The sequence below is a fragment of the Centropristis striata genome, chromosome 21, assembly GCF_030273125.1.
Source record: "Centropristis striata isolate RG_2023a ecotype Rhode Island chromosome 21, C.striata_1.0, whole genome shotgun sequence".
Classification (NCBI taxonomy): Eukaryota; Metazoa; Chordata; class Actinopteri; order Perciformes; family Serranidae; genus Centropristis; species Centropristis striata.
Window position 1 is genome coordinate 13253025 of NC_081537.1, and position 15942 is coordinate 13268966.

General features: G+C 39.2%; 4 protein-coding genes across 5 annotated transcripts; all 4 read left to right on the forward strand.

Annotated features, from left to right (window-relative positions):
* Window positions 1-45: 45 nt before the first annotated feature.
* Window positions 46-5140, forward strand: pkmyt1 (protein kinase, membrane associated tyrosine/threonine 1). 2 transcript variants are annotated; one of them, XM_059325124.1, is made up of 9 exons: window positions 46-367; window positions 925-951; window positions 1505-1921; window positions 2344-2581; window positions 2702-2981; window positions 3071-3177; window positions 3283-3455; window positions 3668-3888; window positions 4422-5140. In XM_059325124.1, exons 3-9 carry the CDS (start codon window positions 1544-1546, stop codon window positions 4804-4806), a joined length of 1782 nt encoding a protein of 593 aa, XP_059181107.1. In that variant the 5' UTR covers window positions 46-367; window positions 925-951; window positions 1505-1543; the 3' UTR covers window positions 4807-5140. The 2 variants fall into 2 exon arrangements, with proteins under 2 accessions (XP_059181107.1, XP_059181106.1); XM_059325123.1 differs by lacking the exon at window positions 925-951 and having other exon boundaries at window positions 53-367.
* Window positions 5141-6215: 1075 nt separating this feature from the next.
* LOC131959688 (zinc finger protein 329-like) lies at window positions 6216-8709 on the forward strand. The gene is made up of 3 exons (XM_059324904.1): window positions 6216-6494; window positions 7225-7423; window positions 7512-8709. The coding sequence occupies exons 2-3, from the start codon at window positions 7234-7236 to the stop codon at window positions 8369-8371; spliced, it is 1050 nt and encodes a 349-aa protein (XP_059180887.1). The 5' UTR covers window positions 6216-6494; window positions 7225-7233; the 3' UTR covers window positions 8372-8709.
* An 802-nt stretch (window positions 8710-9511) lies between these two features.
* On the forward strand, window positions 9512-10660 carry LOC131959477 (rho-related GTP-binding protein RhoG-like). The gene is made up of 2 exons (XM_059324679.1): window positions 9512-9585; window positions 9756-10660. The coding sequence occupies exon 2, from the start codon at window positions 9778-9780 to the stop codon at window positions 10351-10353; it is 576 nt and encodes a 191-aa protein (XP_059180662.1). The 5' UTR covers window positions 9512-9585; window positions 9756-9777; the 3' UTR covers window positions 10354-10660.
* A 325-nt stretch (window positions 10661-10985) lies between these two features.
* LOC131958934 (zinc finger protein 568-like) lies at window positions 10986-15254 on the forward strand. The gene is made up of 3 exons (XM_059324007.1): window positions 10986-11256; window positions 12519-12709; window positions 12848-15254. Exons 2-3 carry the CDS (start codon window positions 12520-12522, stop codon window positions 13774-13776), a joined length of 1119 nt encoding a protein of 372 aa, XP_059179990.1. The 5' UTR covers window positions 10986-11256; window position 12519; the 3' UTR covers window positions 13777-15254.
* The last annotated feature ends 688 nt before the right edge of the window (window positions 15255-15942 follow it).

A 15942-nucleotide genomic window follows, 5' to 3' on the forward strand; every position in this document is an offset into this window, starting at 1 on the left:
GCATGTTTTCCTATTATATTAAGTGTGTTATTTAACCTACTGTGCCCTATTCTTTGTCTATTTACAATAACGTGTTTTGTTCTATTATCACCATAACACCATGCCTCTCCTACTACACTTTTCAGTTTGTATAAATGTCTCCCTTTTATTTCCCTCTTCCAATGATGGTTCCACTGATTGATTATATTGCGCAGTTCAGATAAGCAGTCCGTATTCACGGAGCGCAGCTACGCAGCGCTGCGTAAGACGTTCAGAATTTGGCGCGAGGTATTTACATGGCTGAGGGGTGTACTCGTAGTTTGATTTGGACACTAACTGAGCCCCTCTGTCTGTTCTGAAGACAACCCGTCGTCAATACTGGATTATGGTCTGTGTGATTACTTAATTTCTAATTTATGTAACGCTGAACTGTCAGTTACAGTACATTATTTGGCTGTAAATTAGCTAGCTAGGTTATGTTGTGTTTTTTCTGACAGGGTCCACCTTTAGTTAACGTTAGCTAAATGTGTTTTGTGGAGTTGACATTTGTCAGTGAATAATGCTTATGTTAGCCATGACTATTTTATCAAAGTAACTGAAGTTTACAGTTGAAGGCTAACACACTTCCACACTTTTACAGAGTTTACTCAGTTAATGTAGCATTCAGCAGGGCTGTCCTACCTCTGAATGCTAACTACCTAGAGGCTAGAAAGACCTGCTTTCCTACAAAAGAGCTGACCAAAGGATGAACAACACTGATACTAACACAAGACAAATTGTCCCACAACCTGTCAAGCAGGAAGTTCAGGATGTCAGCTCTCTGTAATCCCGACTGTGACTCAGCTGGACAGAAAGAAACAGCCTCCATCCCCTTCTGGATCATTATTTGACAGTTAGAAACACAGATATTTAAGTGTCTAAACATAATTTCGTCTCTATTGGCAGATCAAATTTATTCCATATGTGTCAGAGGTGAGATTAAAACGTTTTAGGGGAATATTTAAAATAGGGATGCACAATATGGATTTTAACTGATATTACTGTTGTTAAATGTTGTATTCTTCATATTGTAACTTTTTTTCTGGTGAAGTACAGAAAAAAACTTCACAACATACATTTGCTTTTATAGAACATTTTATCTAAGAATTCAAATTAAATGCTTTTGACAAATGTCTGTCAAACCAGGCATGTCTGTGCATGTCACTGAAAGTAATTTGACTTCTTATTAATGGCTCTATTTGTCAGCTGTCATCAAAATAATGCAAAATAATATATATTCTTTAATATCGACCAATAATTTTTTGGACTGATATATGTATTTTGCATCCCTACTTTAAGTGTTAAGTCTTTACTTTGTTTTGTGGTAAATGACTATGACAGATTAATTCTAAATAATTTTAGATTAGCAAGATTCTGTTAATTAGCAGAACAAAATACAATGGATGGGCAAAAATGCCATTGGTACATTCATATTGACTGTCAGGCAAGACTGCTTTTTTAAAAGTTTTTCTTTTTAATTTTACAGCTCACTATCTTCAAAGAAAGGAGCTGAAAAAGTCCTGACATGATGTCAGTGGCAGTGGAAACTCCAGTGTCCAGGGTGCCTCTCCCTCTTCCAATCCATTTTTCCCACGCGGAGCAGTCCTTCTCCCTCAAAAAGCGGCGTGTCCCTTTTTCCTCGTCATCTCCATCCAACTCATCCTACTCGTCCCCTTCCCGGCTCTCACATTCTCTGCCCCCACTGCCTCCTTCAAAGGGATGTCCCCCTCTGAGCAGGCTGTTCCCCCAGCATCAAACACCCTGGACACCCCTGTCTCGTTCCCTTAGCAAGTCGGCCCCTCCAAATTCTGTATATGATCCCAGCAAACAGCAGTCGTATTTTAGTCAATGCTACACTAATTTGGGCCTGTTGGGAAGAGGATCCTTCGGAGAGGTCTACAAGGTGAGCGAAATATGTGTGCATATGTATATAAAAGTAATATAATACATAACTGAATCATATGTTGCTGTTTCTCTAAATGAGGGGAAAAGGAAATTCTGCTTTTAAGGACCATCAATTTTGGAGAAGGAGTCTTACAATAACAAATAAATAAGGGGTTGTTTTGGGTGGGAAATTAACAGGAATCTAATATGAAGATCAGGTTGTTTCAGATTAGGTTGAAGGGGAGTGATGCTACACAACAGTATTTACATCAATATTTTTTTGGGATATTTTGTCTGTTTGAACATCTGTGCTGTGGTTATGGGAAAGAGCTCAGAATTCAAATTTAGATTTCTCTGTCAGCCTTACTTTGTCACTAATGTTATCATGTGGAGATCCTCAAATATGAAATAAGACCTCAGCATTTTTCTGTGTTTTTTTAGGTGCAAAGCCACTTGGACGGCCGCCAGTATGCAGTCAAGCGCTCTGCTCACCGTTTCAGGGGCAACAGTGAGAGGAACCGTAGTGTAAGGGAAGCCAGGAACCACGAGCGCCTTTGTCCTCACCCTCACATCCTGAATTTTGAGGCAGCCTGGGAGGAGTGTGGCCGACTGTACATCCAGACAGAGCTGTGTAGCACCAGTTTGCTGCTCCACGCTGAGAACCAGCCTCCTGGCCCAGGTCAATACAATCTTTTTAGATATTGTATTTGCTGTGATATTTAGATTTATTGTGCACTTTTTGCTGCAGAAAAAATATTAAATTACCAGATATACTGACTTGACTTTCATTTGAATCCAGATGAGCCTGCAGCCTGGGCCTACCTGTGCGACCTCCTCTCAGCACTGCAACACTTGCACTCTCACGGTTTTGTGCATCTGGACCTGAAGCCTGCCAATGTCCTTATTACCGACTCTGGCCGTCTCAAGCTGGGGGACTTCGGGCTGCTGTACGAGCTCAAACAGAAGAGTGCAGAGTCTGTGGAGGGTAAAGTAAAAGACGACGTCCAGGAGGGAGATCCCAGATACATGGCCCCCGAGCTGCTCCGTGGGGAGTATGGTCCTGCTGCAGATGTCTTCAGGTACAAAAACCACAAGTGAGAAAATCAAATAATGTTGACTGATGTGCTTTAAATAATTCCTTGAATATTGTTGAATCTTTTCAATTTAGTTTGGGCGTTTCTATTCTGGAGCTTGCCTGTAATATGGAGGTTCCAAATGGTGGAGAGGGTTGGCAACAGCTCAGACAAGGCGGCCTTCCTTCAGAGTTCACCAGTGGTAAGATCCACTTCTTTTTTTTTTTCTTTTTTTTTTTTTACATAATTGGCACATTGTCTTCATTCAAATGAGTAATGTTTCTACTATTTCCATGTGTGTTTGCAGGCCTGTCAGTTGAGCTTCAGTCAGTGCTGTGGATGATGCTGGCCCCCGAACCGTCTGAGAGGCCGACAGTCTCTGAGCTTCTTTCTCTCCCCTCTGTTAGGAAACACAGGTGGAAGAGGCGCATCTATCTCATGGTCACAGAGGCAACGCTGACATTAATCTCCCTCTGTCAGGTAATGTGTCTAAAAAACCTTTTTAAGCTGATAAATGATATGATAACATGATATCAGATCCGTGCACAGACTTGCTCTTGCTGATCCCTGATCTAGCATTTAGGGCTGTATCAGAGCTGTATCAACATGTAATGCCAACCTAAAACATAAAACTGTACATTTTCATCTTCAAGGTTTCATTTTTTCATATTTTTCTTGTCTTTTTCTCACAGTTGGTCATGTGCTTTGGGTGTAAGCTCCTGTCCTCCCTTCACTTGTCCTTTATTCCTCACTGGACCAAGCCAGCGCCCTGCACTCCTCCTAAAGGTAGCTGGGACCAGGACTTAACACTGCCCCTCAGTGCCATGCATGCTGACTCGGGGAGTCCAGAGGATGATGCAGTGTTTCTGTTGGATCCCACAGAACCAGAGCTTTCCCCCACCTTCTCACACAGGTAGGGACTCATATAAAAAGGAATACTTGACCTTTAAAATAACAGTTGTATCAATTTGTCACGCACTGTCAGTGCTTCCTTGAATTATTTTTTTTCGCATTCCTCCACAGTGAATGGAGGAATACAGACTCTGACCGTACAACGGTTTTGGTGTTTTAAATACTACAGTTTAAGGGAAAATGAATGTGTTTTTTGAAGTAGAGAGCATACGACTGGATAAATGCCACTTCGATTATACTGCAGGAGTAGTGAGAGTTTGTAACAGATGTTTTTATATCGTTTTGTTGTTAAACACGTCCCCAATTTACTTTAATTTGTCAAGGAGTTAGGCTGTTTACAAATGACAATTTTAAGGGTAAAATATTCCATAAACTCATTCATAACTTTTATGTCAGAGATAAGAAATGCATGATTATCCAGCAACAGTGAAGTAAAAAAAAACAAAAAAAACTATCCGGACACTTTTCCTTTACTTTGTTTTGTTACTTTGTTTGTAGCTAAATTTGTTATTATACATTTCCTCCTCTCCACAGGGTCAGGTCTAGACTGTCTGTGGGAAGCACATCCACTCCCCTCCCAGGATCCCCGAGAATCGATCACAGAAGTCCTGCCCACACACCCACTCACTCAAAACTGTGTGATTGGTCCTCCACTCATTTAGCGCAGACCCCCTCCAGCATCCACTCAAACGGTTCCTGCCACACACTGACTCCCAGTGTGAGCCCCATACACGCAGGGCTTTATGCAGACATCATGAATGAAAACTCCACGGAGAGCCCACATTCTTTATCCTCCAGGTCCTCTCAGCAACGTGGTCGCAGCTGGGTCCGAGCAGAAGAGGCTTTCCCCAAACCCAACCTTGAACCAAAGAACCTGCTCAGCCTGTTTGAGGATACAGCTGTTGAGGAACAGCTGTGAGCATCACACTGCCAGATTACATTCAGGGGGAAAGGAGTTATCACTTTAAAATGTCGGGTAAAGAGAAACTCATATATGAATGTACTTAGTTTGCGTAAAATGTTGTTGCCATTTTTTTTCTTCTTATAACATATGTTTTTGAAAACAAATATCTAGGGAAGAGGGATGGATATGTAATCAGACCTTAAAGCACTTTTTATGTTTGTGTAAATGCAATCTGTTGCTGGAATGACAAGTCATGATGTGTTGTTAAATAAGTTATCATTAGCTTTGTGTACTCTGAGTCTTTTACCTCATGAGCTACAGAGGAAAATAAAACAAAGAGGGAAACTAATCTAAACTTGTGTTATTAGTCAAATGGATGTGTGTTATTTTCACTGAATCAGAGCTGATTGATATAAATCAGCGGTCAGCTACCTTAGGCTTGGGTGCCATGATTGGCATGGTGGCTTAACCAATGGCACACTAGCAATAACTGCAAGAGTTTTTGAAACGCTGACGTGCCCTCTCATTTGCATGCCAGATTACCTCTTGGATAAGGATGGCAGCAGTCTTGTATAGTGCTCGGATTTCTGTTAATTCTCTCTTTTGGGGCGTCCTGGTTGCTCACACAGGTAGAGTGCGTACCATTAAGGCTGAGTCCTTGCTGCGGCAGACCCGGGTACGAATCCGGCCTGAGGTTCCTTTGCCGCATGTCTTCCCCTCTTTCTATCTCACTATCTAATGAAGCAGTAAAATGCCCAAAAATAATCTTTAAAACAAAATCTCTCTTTCTGACATGTTGCTATTGCAACATTTTTGTCATTCAAACCAGTACTCTGAAATGGAAACTGCATATAATTTGTAATCACAGCAGGAAAAAAGTACAAGTATTTGTTCATTTTCTTCCTGATGACCAAGATTGCTAAAAGGTTGGTATGGTTAATGATTTCAACTCTGATATGTTTTCATAACCCTTTAGCACCTTCATAAGTACCAGATGGACTAATCATCTGGTACTTTCTTGATGAAAATGCAGCTTTATTTATGCCCCTTAAAGTCAGGAAGCCCTCTTGAATCCCTGTGGAGCTTTGGTGAACCCTTAGTGGCGGCTTGGACCCCCAGGTTGGGAACTTGTGGCCTACATGAATTAAATAAATTAGCTAAATAAAACAACAGATCCAATGGAGATTTAAATGTTGTCATAATTAAACTCAATGTTAACCTTAATGTTGATATGGCACACCGATTAACAACATTTTAAAATGGCACTAAATATCAAAAAAGCTGACCTCGAGAAGAGCCCTGACATAAATCAAGTGATCAGCAATGAATGAAGTGAATGTAATCGGGTCTCACCGGTAGGGGGCAGCAGCGCACCTCACGCTGGATGGCAGCCGCTTTAACAACCCAGGAAGGAGAGGAAGTGGGCGTTAATGTTTCTTGCACATAATACCCACACATCTATGGCTATATTTATTTCCAAAACATTTTTTGGACTCCGTTAATCCTCTCCAAAAGCTATATCTAAAATGCCAAGTGGGCTTCCGGTCTTATTTTCCCTGGGACGAAATTTAATAACTAATCGGGAATATCTGCACGAGTGTGAACGCTGTAAACAATGAGCGTTTTTATCTGGATCTCTGCTAGATAGTCTGGGAAACATCAAAGGTTGCGACAATATTCAACGAAATTGCATTAGATTAAAGGTATGCTACTTTTTCTTTCTTTAATGCAAATAATATATATCCTATTTATTAGGAAGATTGTGTTTTTATTTTTGTAACATGGCGGTAGTATTGTATGTTGATGTATGCTGTTGCAGTGATATCTGCAGGTATATCGTCTTATTTGTTTTTTGCAATTTTGCATCCATGATATGTCTTCTTTTACACTAGTAAAAAAAGACAAAAACATCTTTTTATAACACTTATTCGCTTCAGTAGATTTTTCCTAAATTTAACAAAAGTGAGAAAAAGATAAAGCATTATTTGCATATTTAAATAATCAGAAAAAAATTGTCTTAATGCAAAATTAGTCAGCAATCTCCACATACAGTGAAGACAGTCTTTCCAGTTTATTTCCTATATTTATTCTGAAGATTTTCAATAACATTTGATTATTAGTATTAAAAAAAACTATGACTAAAACAAGAGTTTTTAACCTGGCTTTATACAATGCATGCAAATTGGCTCATATTTAATAAGATAATGACTCAACTGCATAATTAAACATACAATTTCAGAAACCCTGTAATGCAAAAAAAAAAGGCTTAATGTTGGTAATCAACAAGGGAAGTTTCAAGGTGATATCTAATTATATCCTTATAAAAAGAGATGATTTCATAGTTTAGTTAGTTAGTAATCTGTAAATAGTTGTTGAAAAGCATGTTGCTCCTGAAAAGTTAACCCCTAATCTTTTCATCTTTTTTTATATCAGTCTATAAAGATGTCCAAAATTGAACGTCTGAATGCCCGAGTGGAGAAGCTGCTCTGTAAAGCGGTGCAGGAGGTCCTTGAGGTGGTGAAAGAGACGGTGTCAGAGTACCAGGAGAAAACCGCCAGGACACAGAGAGAGAACCAGAGTCTGAAGAGGAGGCTGCAGGAGCTCCAGGAGAAGTTAAAACCAGACACCAATGGTAAGACATTGGATTACTTCTGTCCAGAAATATTAAAACTGTTCAATAAAAATGTTGATTGCATTTTGTCGCCTTTCTTCTTATGCAGGAATTGTGCCACATATTCCCCCTGCAGCCCATCAGGCTGATGCAGCGCTGCAGGAACAGAAAGAGGAGCTGGAGGACGACATCGAACTCATCCCCTCTGATAAGAACATTGCAGTAATTTGTCCCTCGTATCCATTTGAAGACATTGACTGTGAAGCATCCATCACATCATTAGCCACCCCCTGTCTCTCCCCTAGAGCTACGACAGCACCACATGTAGCTGCTGATGACTTGAACAATCCAAAAGCTCTTAAAATGGAGACAGATAACAGACTGTCAGCACCAGATCCAAACCATGTAGCCCCAATCTCTGGGAATGATTATAAAATGAAAGTAGAGCCTATGTCGGATGAAGAAGCCATGCACACCACTAATAATTTTTTTAATGATGCTGCAACATCCTCACAAAGACTAATCCTAGAACCTCCTCGAGCCAATTCAAGACTTTACAATAACTCTGAGGTCTTCAGTCTGGAGCAAAACGACGTTGAAGAGCCTTTATCCCAAAGTTACAACATTACAAACAGTGTTGGAGCAGAAAAACAGCACACTGCTCAAACAAACACAAAAGCAGGTGCTTCAGGCTCCAGAACGTTCCAGAGAAATGTCAGAAAACACTACTGCTGCTCGCTCTGTGGCCGCACGTTCAGGCACGCAGGCGACTACAAGAAACACAACCGGGTTCACACGGGGGAGAAGCCGTACTGCTGCTCGGTGTGCGGGAAGAGGTTCAGCCAGTCGGGCTACCTGACGGTGCATCTGCGCTACCACACAGGAGAGAAGCCGTTCGGCTGCAGCCACTGTGGCAAAAGTTTTAGTCACTCAAGTAACATGAAGAAACACCAGCAGACTCATCTGTGATGTATCCAGACATTATCTATTCATGTCAAACCTTTAATATTAAAAGCCTGTTTGTAAGGTAGAAATAGAAATAAAAGATGACGAGTGCTGTAATCTCTACAGTTAATGTCAAACTCTTCTATAAGCATTTTATCAGCTGATTGCAATCCAATAGAGTGCTGTAGCTGTAAGAGTTTTACATGGAAAAGTAATTGTGCCTTCTTTTATGAATACAGGATGCTTATTGTAAAGCACATATCAACATTAAAGTATCAAGCACAATCTCAGAATTCATTATTGTTCCTGCCGTACTGTTATTCGTCCAGTTTCCACATCAAATAAATGCATTTGGTACTTTTTTTAACCCTCCTGTTTCGACCCATTTCAAAGTTTAAAATTATTTTAAAAAATAGTATTTCTTCATTAAAAATAAAATAAAAACTGTCATGTAAAACCATTGTTTTTTATATGTAGGTCTTTCCAGTGTACATAAAAAAAAGTTTTTTAACAAGCAATTTTTATGAAAATTGAATTATCCTCATTGAACCATGATCTGTTCAAGGTAAAGAACACCATTGCATTAAATATTGATTGAAATGGTTGGTAATTGAGTTATTAATTAAATAAAAACAATGTTTATTGGGATTTTTTTGTCCATCTTGGACTAAATAGAAGCATTAGAAGATGTTAAATCCCTATGAAGCTCCTAAGACTTGCCTGGCCTTTGAGGCTTGCAGTGTTGGTGAACAGTGGTGTAGTTACAGTCTGTCAAATGTTGTATTATCTTTTTTTAAAGAGCCTCGTCTTGGCTCACCAGTATAAGATTTTTAATCAAAACCTTACATATGCTGTCTCTTTCTCTGTATCTGCCCTATCTGTTGTAGAGCAATATTGGCTACTGAATTTAAAGTGTTAAACTTTTTGAGCTTTGGTTAAAAAAAACTGTGACCAGTTAACTGCTCATCAAGCCCTGACAGATAAAGTAAATAATATTGCAGCAAACCATTACATCAACTTTCCCAACACTTAACAGGTATTTCACAATTCTGAAGATTCCATTCACTACTTCCCTTTCCTTTACGACCGAGTTGAAACTTGTTCAAGCTTGATGGTTGGTTTAAAGGACAGCCTACTTTACTAAATATGTCACTTCCTGCTCCATAGATGTTTTTTAGTGCTCACACTGACGAACTACAACATACTGCCACGAGACTGTGATACAACAGCTTTGACAGGTAAGTAAGATTTATTCTGTTTATTGATATTATTGTATGGATATGTATCTCTATGACTAAATATTTCAGTTTGAGCCTGAAAAACTCACATCAACCTGGATCAACATTATCTTGACTATACACTATCCTGAAGCCTTTTTAATGCTAAATGATCAACATTTTTGTTTCAGAGTTTCTGTAGGTGAAGTTTTCATGATGCAGAGTGTCAAGTGTGTTGTTGTTGGAGACATGGAAGTAGGAAAGACCTACCTACTCTACACTTACATCCATAAGGTCTTTCCTAAGGAGTACGTCCCAGGTACCTTCGATTCATACACCACCCAGGTTAATGTAGACGGCCAGACTGTCAGCCTGAACATAACTGACTCCGCTGGCAGTGAGGACTATGACCGTTTACGCACCCTCAGCTACGCCCATTCCAATGTCGCCATCATCTGCTTCTCCATTGCAAGCCCAACATCCTGTGAGAATGTCAAGCATAAATGGTATCCAGAGGTTAAACAACAGTTACCCACTGTACCTATCCTCCTTGTGGGAACTAAGAGTGACCTACGTGATGATCAGAAAATCCTGGAGAAACTGAGGGAACAGAATCAGACCACAGTCACCGAGCAGCAGGGAATAACACTGTCAAAGGAAATTAAAGCTGTTAAATATCTTGAGTGTGCTTCAATCAACCAACAAGGACTAGATGAGGTGTTTGATGAGGCTGCGCGTGCCTTTCTCCGTCATTCAGTCACCACCAAGAAACCCTGTGTACTCTCGTAAGAGGAGGTTGCACATAAATGTTGTATTTTGATGTGTTTTTTTTTTCATATTTTCATGTGCATTTCCATATATTTCTGAATAGCTGTGTAGCTTTATGTGCTGATTTTTAAATATACTGTATGAATGCACTTAAGGAAGCGTACAAGTGGATGCTACAGAAGTATCCAAACCATGTTATAGTTATATGTTTGTTTTTTACTTTAGTGCTCCGTCATTAATATATTTGTTTGTTTGTTTTTTTGTTTGTTTTATTGATTGGTAAAACATGTTTTAATTAAATAAACAACACTGCGTTGGATTTTTTTAAGCATGAGGAATGGCCACATAACTTTGCTCTAAGTTACTAAGTTGTGTTTTACAATACAAAACAAAACAAAAGACATGCCAACAGTCAACATTAATAATAAAATGTTATAATCAATTTCAAAAAGGGCATTTTATTTGCTGTATGATGTCACAGAACAACAGCATTTTAAGTTTCATATGATGCAGCTGAAGAATTCAGTAAGCGGTGAAGTTAACTGCTCGAGGTTAGATGTCAAATGAGTTAAGAATCGTTAATATTAGACATTAATGTGCAAACAACCCAGAACAAATTAAATACACGAAACACGGACTTTTATTTTGAAAACCACCGTATAGCGGAAGTAGTTCAGCTTCTGATTCCGGGTGTTGCTAGTTGTTATATTCCGTTCGGATTTGTGCTTAGTGATAGTGTTTCCAACTAAAAAAAATGTTTTTACCAGTTGAATTGGCTGGAAGTTACTCAAGAGTACTGTAAACTCAGTGACGCCCACATGACGCATTTGTTGGACGTTTAAAGTGAAAAACTATAACGGAGGGAGTTAGCTAATGTAGCTAACGTTAGCTATCCACTAACAGCTGACTTCAGGACGGTCGCAGGTAACTCAGCTGTTTAAACATGTTTCGAAACATGTTTACTTTTTTATTATTATTAAATACACTACAAGCTACTAAATACACTTTGCTTATTGTTAAACACAACGTTACCTGACCCATGAAATGATAACCAAAAGTATGCAACTTAAATCATGTTAAATGCACTGATTCGTTGTAAATAACGGAATAGAATAATACAAATATAATGACTGCAGGATTAGCCTGGTGTGAGTGAAGGGGACAGTACTGCATAAATATCAAACTATCTATGTTTTTAATCAATGTAAAAGCTCAGACCGAAATGGGATCAATGTACAGCTAAAGTTTAATATATAAACTGAAACGTGGAAAAAAAGAGCTTGAAACTGCATTTGATTAACATTACAAACTCATTAGATTTAGGATTTAGATATAATATATATGATATATAATCATTCTTTTAAAATGCAAATTTTATTGTTCTTTTTAAAGTGAATGCCTTTCCCCTTTTTACAGGGACAGTTCAATCCAGAATATATATATATATATATATATAATTCTCTTACCTGTAGGGCTATTTAACAGTCTAGATTATTTTGGTGTGAGTTGTGAGTGTTGGAGATATCAAATTCACGGATATCTCAATGTATTTTTTTATTGGCAGATTGAGCACCACAAACCAAGAGCCACCTTTTTTCATTATACTGTAGAGAATGCAGACATCTCTACGCCTGATATCTCCAACACTTGGCAACTCCCACCAAAACAAACTTGATTGATAAATAGCACTAGTCTGTATTCTTGATTTTGGCTGAACTGCCCCCTTAACCCAACAGTAGAGGTTTTGACCGGTTTATGGAACAGTAGAAAGCAGTGTTTAATTTTACTGACTGTGCACGATCAGTTGTAGGCATATAGTGGGGCGGCTGTGGCTCAGTTGGTAGAGTGATCGGCCATTGATCGGAAGGTTGGTGGTTAGATCACAGACCATGGCAGCCTACATGTTGGAGTATCCTTGAGCAAGATACTGAACCCCGAATGCTGCGGTCATCAGTGTGTGAATTAACTCCCAATTATTGTAGGTGGCACCAGTGTGCCCTGGCAGACTCGGCCACCAGTATGAATGTGAGTGTGAATGGGTAAATGAACGCCGTCTGTATTGTAAAGTGCTTTGGATAAAAGCACTATATAAGTGCAGTCCATTTACCATTTCGTTTTCTCGGCAGAGAAGTATGCACAAGCAGTCCAGAGTCAATTCTTACCCTAAGTCATTTTTTTCATTTCAGGATGTCTAAACTTGAACGTTTGAATGCTCGCGTGGCCAAGCTACTGACCGAAGCGGTGCAGGAGGTTCTGAATGTGGTGAAGGATACAGTGTCAGAGTACCAGGAGAAAACTGCTAGGACACAGAGAGAGAATGAGAGTCTAAAGAGGAGGCTGCAGGAGCTCCAGGACCAGATAACAAGAGAGAGCGTAGGTGGGTAATGTATAACTTTCCTAATTCCTTTAATCGTTACTGACAATGTTACTATCGTATAGTGGTTGAAATATGAAGGTATTAATGAGATCATTAGTCAAATAATAACAATTGTTTTATTTCCTTTTGATTTCACAGCTGCTCTGCATACAAGTAGGCCGTTACCTGAAGAAAAAGAAGACACACAGAATCAAGAGCAGGATTTTAGACTCTCTTTGACACAGAACTCAGACCTCCCTCTCACAGAGCAAAGACAGATAAGCAGCCACAAACCTGATCATGACATGAAGCAGGAATCCAAACAGCAAGAAAACTACAACATTGAATCACAAGCTGGGTGCAACCTTGCAAAAACAACAGAAAATTGCAAAGCACAAACAGAGGAGGTGACACACATTATTGAGGATGCAATCACCTCACACAGTGCAAACACGGACATCACTGCTGTCTCTTCCAGTAATATGTGCACCTCTCACACCAGCACCCCACTCAGGATAAACCTGGCTGATATAAAAAGAGAGTTAGACCTAACAGACTGCACAACATCAGAGCCACAATCTCTTCAGGAACAATACAGTGGATGCGTGGATTTAAGCTGCAACTCTTCTGGTCAAAACTCTGCTGAAACACAGAGGTCACAGGTTAGCAATGAACCTTACGGACGTGTTTTTGTCCACTCAAATCATGCCATACCTAGGAGGCACGGCTTTGCAAAAACTGGCCGGGCTGTGTTTGACAGCAGAAAAATCAGGATGGAGCACTTCAGGAGAGATGAATCACACACGTGCGTTGTATGTGGAAAGACGTTCAGCAGGGTGGGGAACTTGAGAATCCACCAGCGTTGTCATACTGGAGAGAAGCCGTACGGCTGCATACAGTGTGGGAGACGTTTCATTCAAGCAGGAGACCTGAAAAAACACAAGAGGGTCCACACGGGGGAGAAACCATACTACTGCAACCAGTGTGGAAAGAGCTTCAGTCGGGGGGAGAATCTGAAAAGACACCAGAAGATTCACATTGGAGAAATTTTACAGTTACAGCAAGTGTGGAGGGAGGAACAGCAGTGATATAACGCTACGCCTGTGTCTGTCCTTTGTCCCTTCTCTTCTTTCACCAGCTACACCTGTACTGAACTGTGCTTTTCCTCACCTTTGATCACTTCCTTTTTTTTTTTTTTTTTTTACTTTATTCCTTCCTCTGTACCAGACCTGCAACTAACAGTTATTCAATTTTTTTATTAATCTGACAAGTATTTTCTTGATTGACTTAATCATCATTCGGTCGATAATATGTTAGAAAATTGTGAAAAAAGTACATCCCAGTTTCTCAAAGTCCAAGGTGATGTCATTAAATGGCTTGTTTTGTCAGTCCAAAACCCAAAGATGTCATATGGAATAGAGAAAATAACCGCATTTTCTTTCTATTTTTGTTAGAAAATATACTGCAACCATTAGTCGATTATCAGGATAGTTGCAATTATTTTTATGTTGATCGATTAATCGATTGGACTACTAGTTATTGCAGCTCTAATCTGAACCCTGAGATTTTTCTTTATCTGGAGCATCCACTGCAGAAACATTTCTTGGGCACCTGTTAGGATTTTCTGCCATACTCCTAGCTCCTGTTGCTGCTGTTCCGACGCTGTGGTCTCTGCCTCCTTAAGCTCTGGCTGATTGATATAAAACACGTCACTTCAAATGCACCAGCCACAGACACCACAACTGTGATGAACTGTGGGATAAAGAGATTTTCCCCTGGAGGCGCTAGGAATAATCATCATTGAGTGAACTTGGATGGCTTGAATGTAACAGATGTTCATTTTCATGTAAAAGTCCTGCACCTGGGCTTAAAATAATAGTTGTAGTTATAATCTATAAAACTCATCAACAGGCTAGTCTCCTGTAACTTTTTGGGGATTGTTACTAGGAGTTACTCGTGCTCTGATATGTAGCCAGTTGTGTGCGAGGTAGTCACTCTCATGAGGATGAAACGGCTATAAAAGGTAATCACTTAACCAAAGAGCCTGAAACTTTTGAGATAGAGATGCACTGATAAAAAGGCACTATCACTATGTGAATTTATATGTCTGTATTTGGCAAAAAGATTTAGTCAATTGTCAGATTTTACCTCATAGAACTGTTAAATTATACATTGATACAGGTGATTTAAATTATTTTGGCTGATTAGATGTCCAGACTTCTTCACGCTTTATCACTTTCAGGTGTATACATAATTTTATGTATCAGTAATGTGACGGACAATAAATGGGAAATTTAAGATATTGACATTTAAAAAATAAAAGAAGTAAGCCATGTTGGTGCATGTATGCTTTTCTGTAACAACTAGTTTTGATTTTGGACTAATTTATATCCAGTGAGCCTTTGGTTTTAAGAGCAGGTTTAAACATTTTAAGGTGACCTCTGGTCATGTACAGAAAGAGTTTTCTCATGTTAAATGAGAAATGCTGAAGAAAATGAGTGCAGCTTTTGTAAATTTGTGAATAGCATGATTGCCATTAAAATACTTTTCAGGGTGGGTGAATGAAGCTTGCTGTTTACTGGATATATTTTTTGCAAATTTATTTAGATTTTTTATTTATTTTGAACAGATTACCCCCACAGACATGGCACTCAAAGGATGGTTGAAGTATTCACAGGTGTATTGTATCATGGCTTAATTAACTAATTAATATGTACCAACAGATACTTTCTCTCTGTGGGTGTGTGTTGTTTTACGTCTGGTTATTTGGGTTAAGTAATATGATAAGGTTAAAATATGTGAGAAATTATCACATGCACTCACTTGACTTTTCACACCAGATGTTGGGGATTTTCAGAGGACAACCAACACACACTGCTGACTCACACCCACGGACAAAAACTGCTTGTCAACAACATTTGAGACGGTGGTTCACATGATTGCATCTGACAAACCACGGGTCCTTAAATATTAACAGAAATATTTACAAAAAATCTGTACACATGGCAGCTTCATTATATGATCCAGAGATGCAACAATTCTATGAAATTTCAGATTACATAAACTGTAATACATTTATTTATTCATTATCCATATTTGGTCTAAGTCACAAGCAAGTCCCAGGTTATTGTGTCTTGGTCAAATCAAGTCACGGGTTATCTTAAGTCAAGTTGAGTGACAACATAAATCATATACTAATGACGGCCATTTGATGCAACATTAAATGATGCAAACATTTCAAAATACTATCACCA

Coding starts and splice junctions, on each gene's coding strand:
- pkmyt1 (XM_059325124.1), top strand. CDS start 1,544: ATGATGTCAGTGGCAGTGGAAACTCCAGTGTCCAGGGTGCCTCTCCCT. Junction 2,582..2,701: donor GAACCAGCCTCCTGGCCCAG/GTCAATACAATC, acceptor ATTTGAATCCAG/ATGAGCCTGCAGCCTGGGCC. Junction 3,889..4,421: donor TCCCCCACCTTCTCACACAG/GTAGGGACTCAT, acceptor TCCTCTCCACAG/GGTCAGGTCTAGACTGTCTG.
- LOC131959688 (XM_059324904.1), top strand. CDS start 7,234: ATGTCCAAAATTGAACGTCTGAATGCCCGAGTGGAGAAGCTGCTCTGT. Junction 7,424..7,511: donor GTTAAAACCAGACACCAATG/GTAAGACATTGG, acceptor CTTCTTATGCAG/GAATTGTGCCACATATTCCC.
- LOC131959477 (XM_059324679.1), top strand. CDS start 9,778: ATGATGCAGAGTGTCAAGTGTGTTGTTGTTGGAGACATGGAAGTAGGA.
- LOC131958934 (XM_059324007.1), top strand. CDS start 12,520: ATGTCTAAACTTGAACGTTTGAATGCTCGCGTGGCCAAGCTACTGACC. Junction 12,710..12,847: donor GATAACAAGAGAGAGCGTAG/GTGGGTAATGTA, acceptor TTGATTTCACAG/CTGCTCTGCATACAAGTAGG.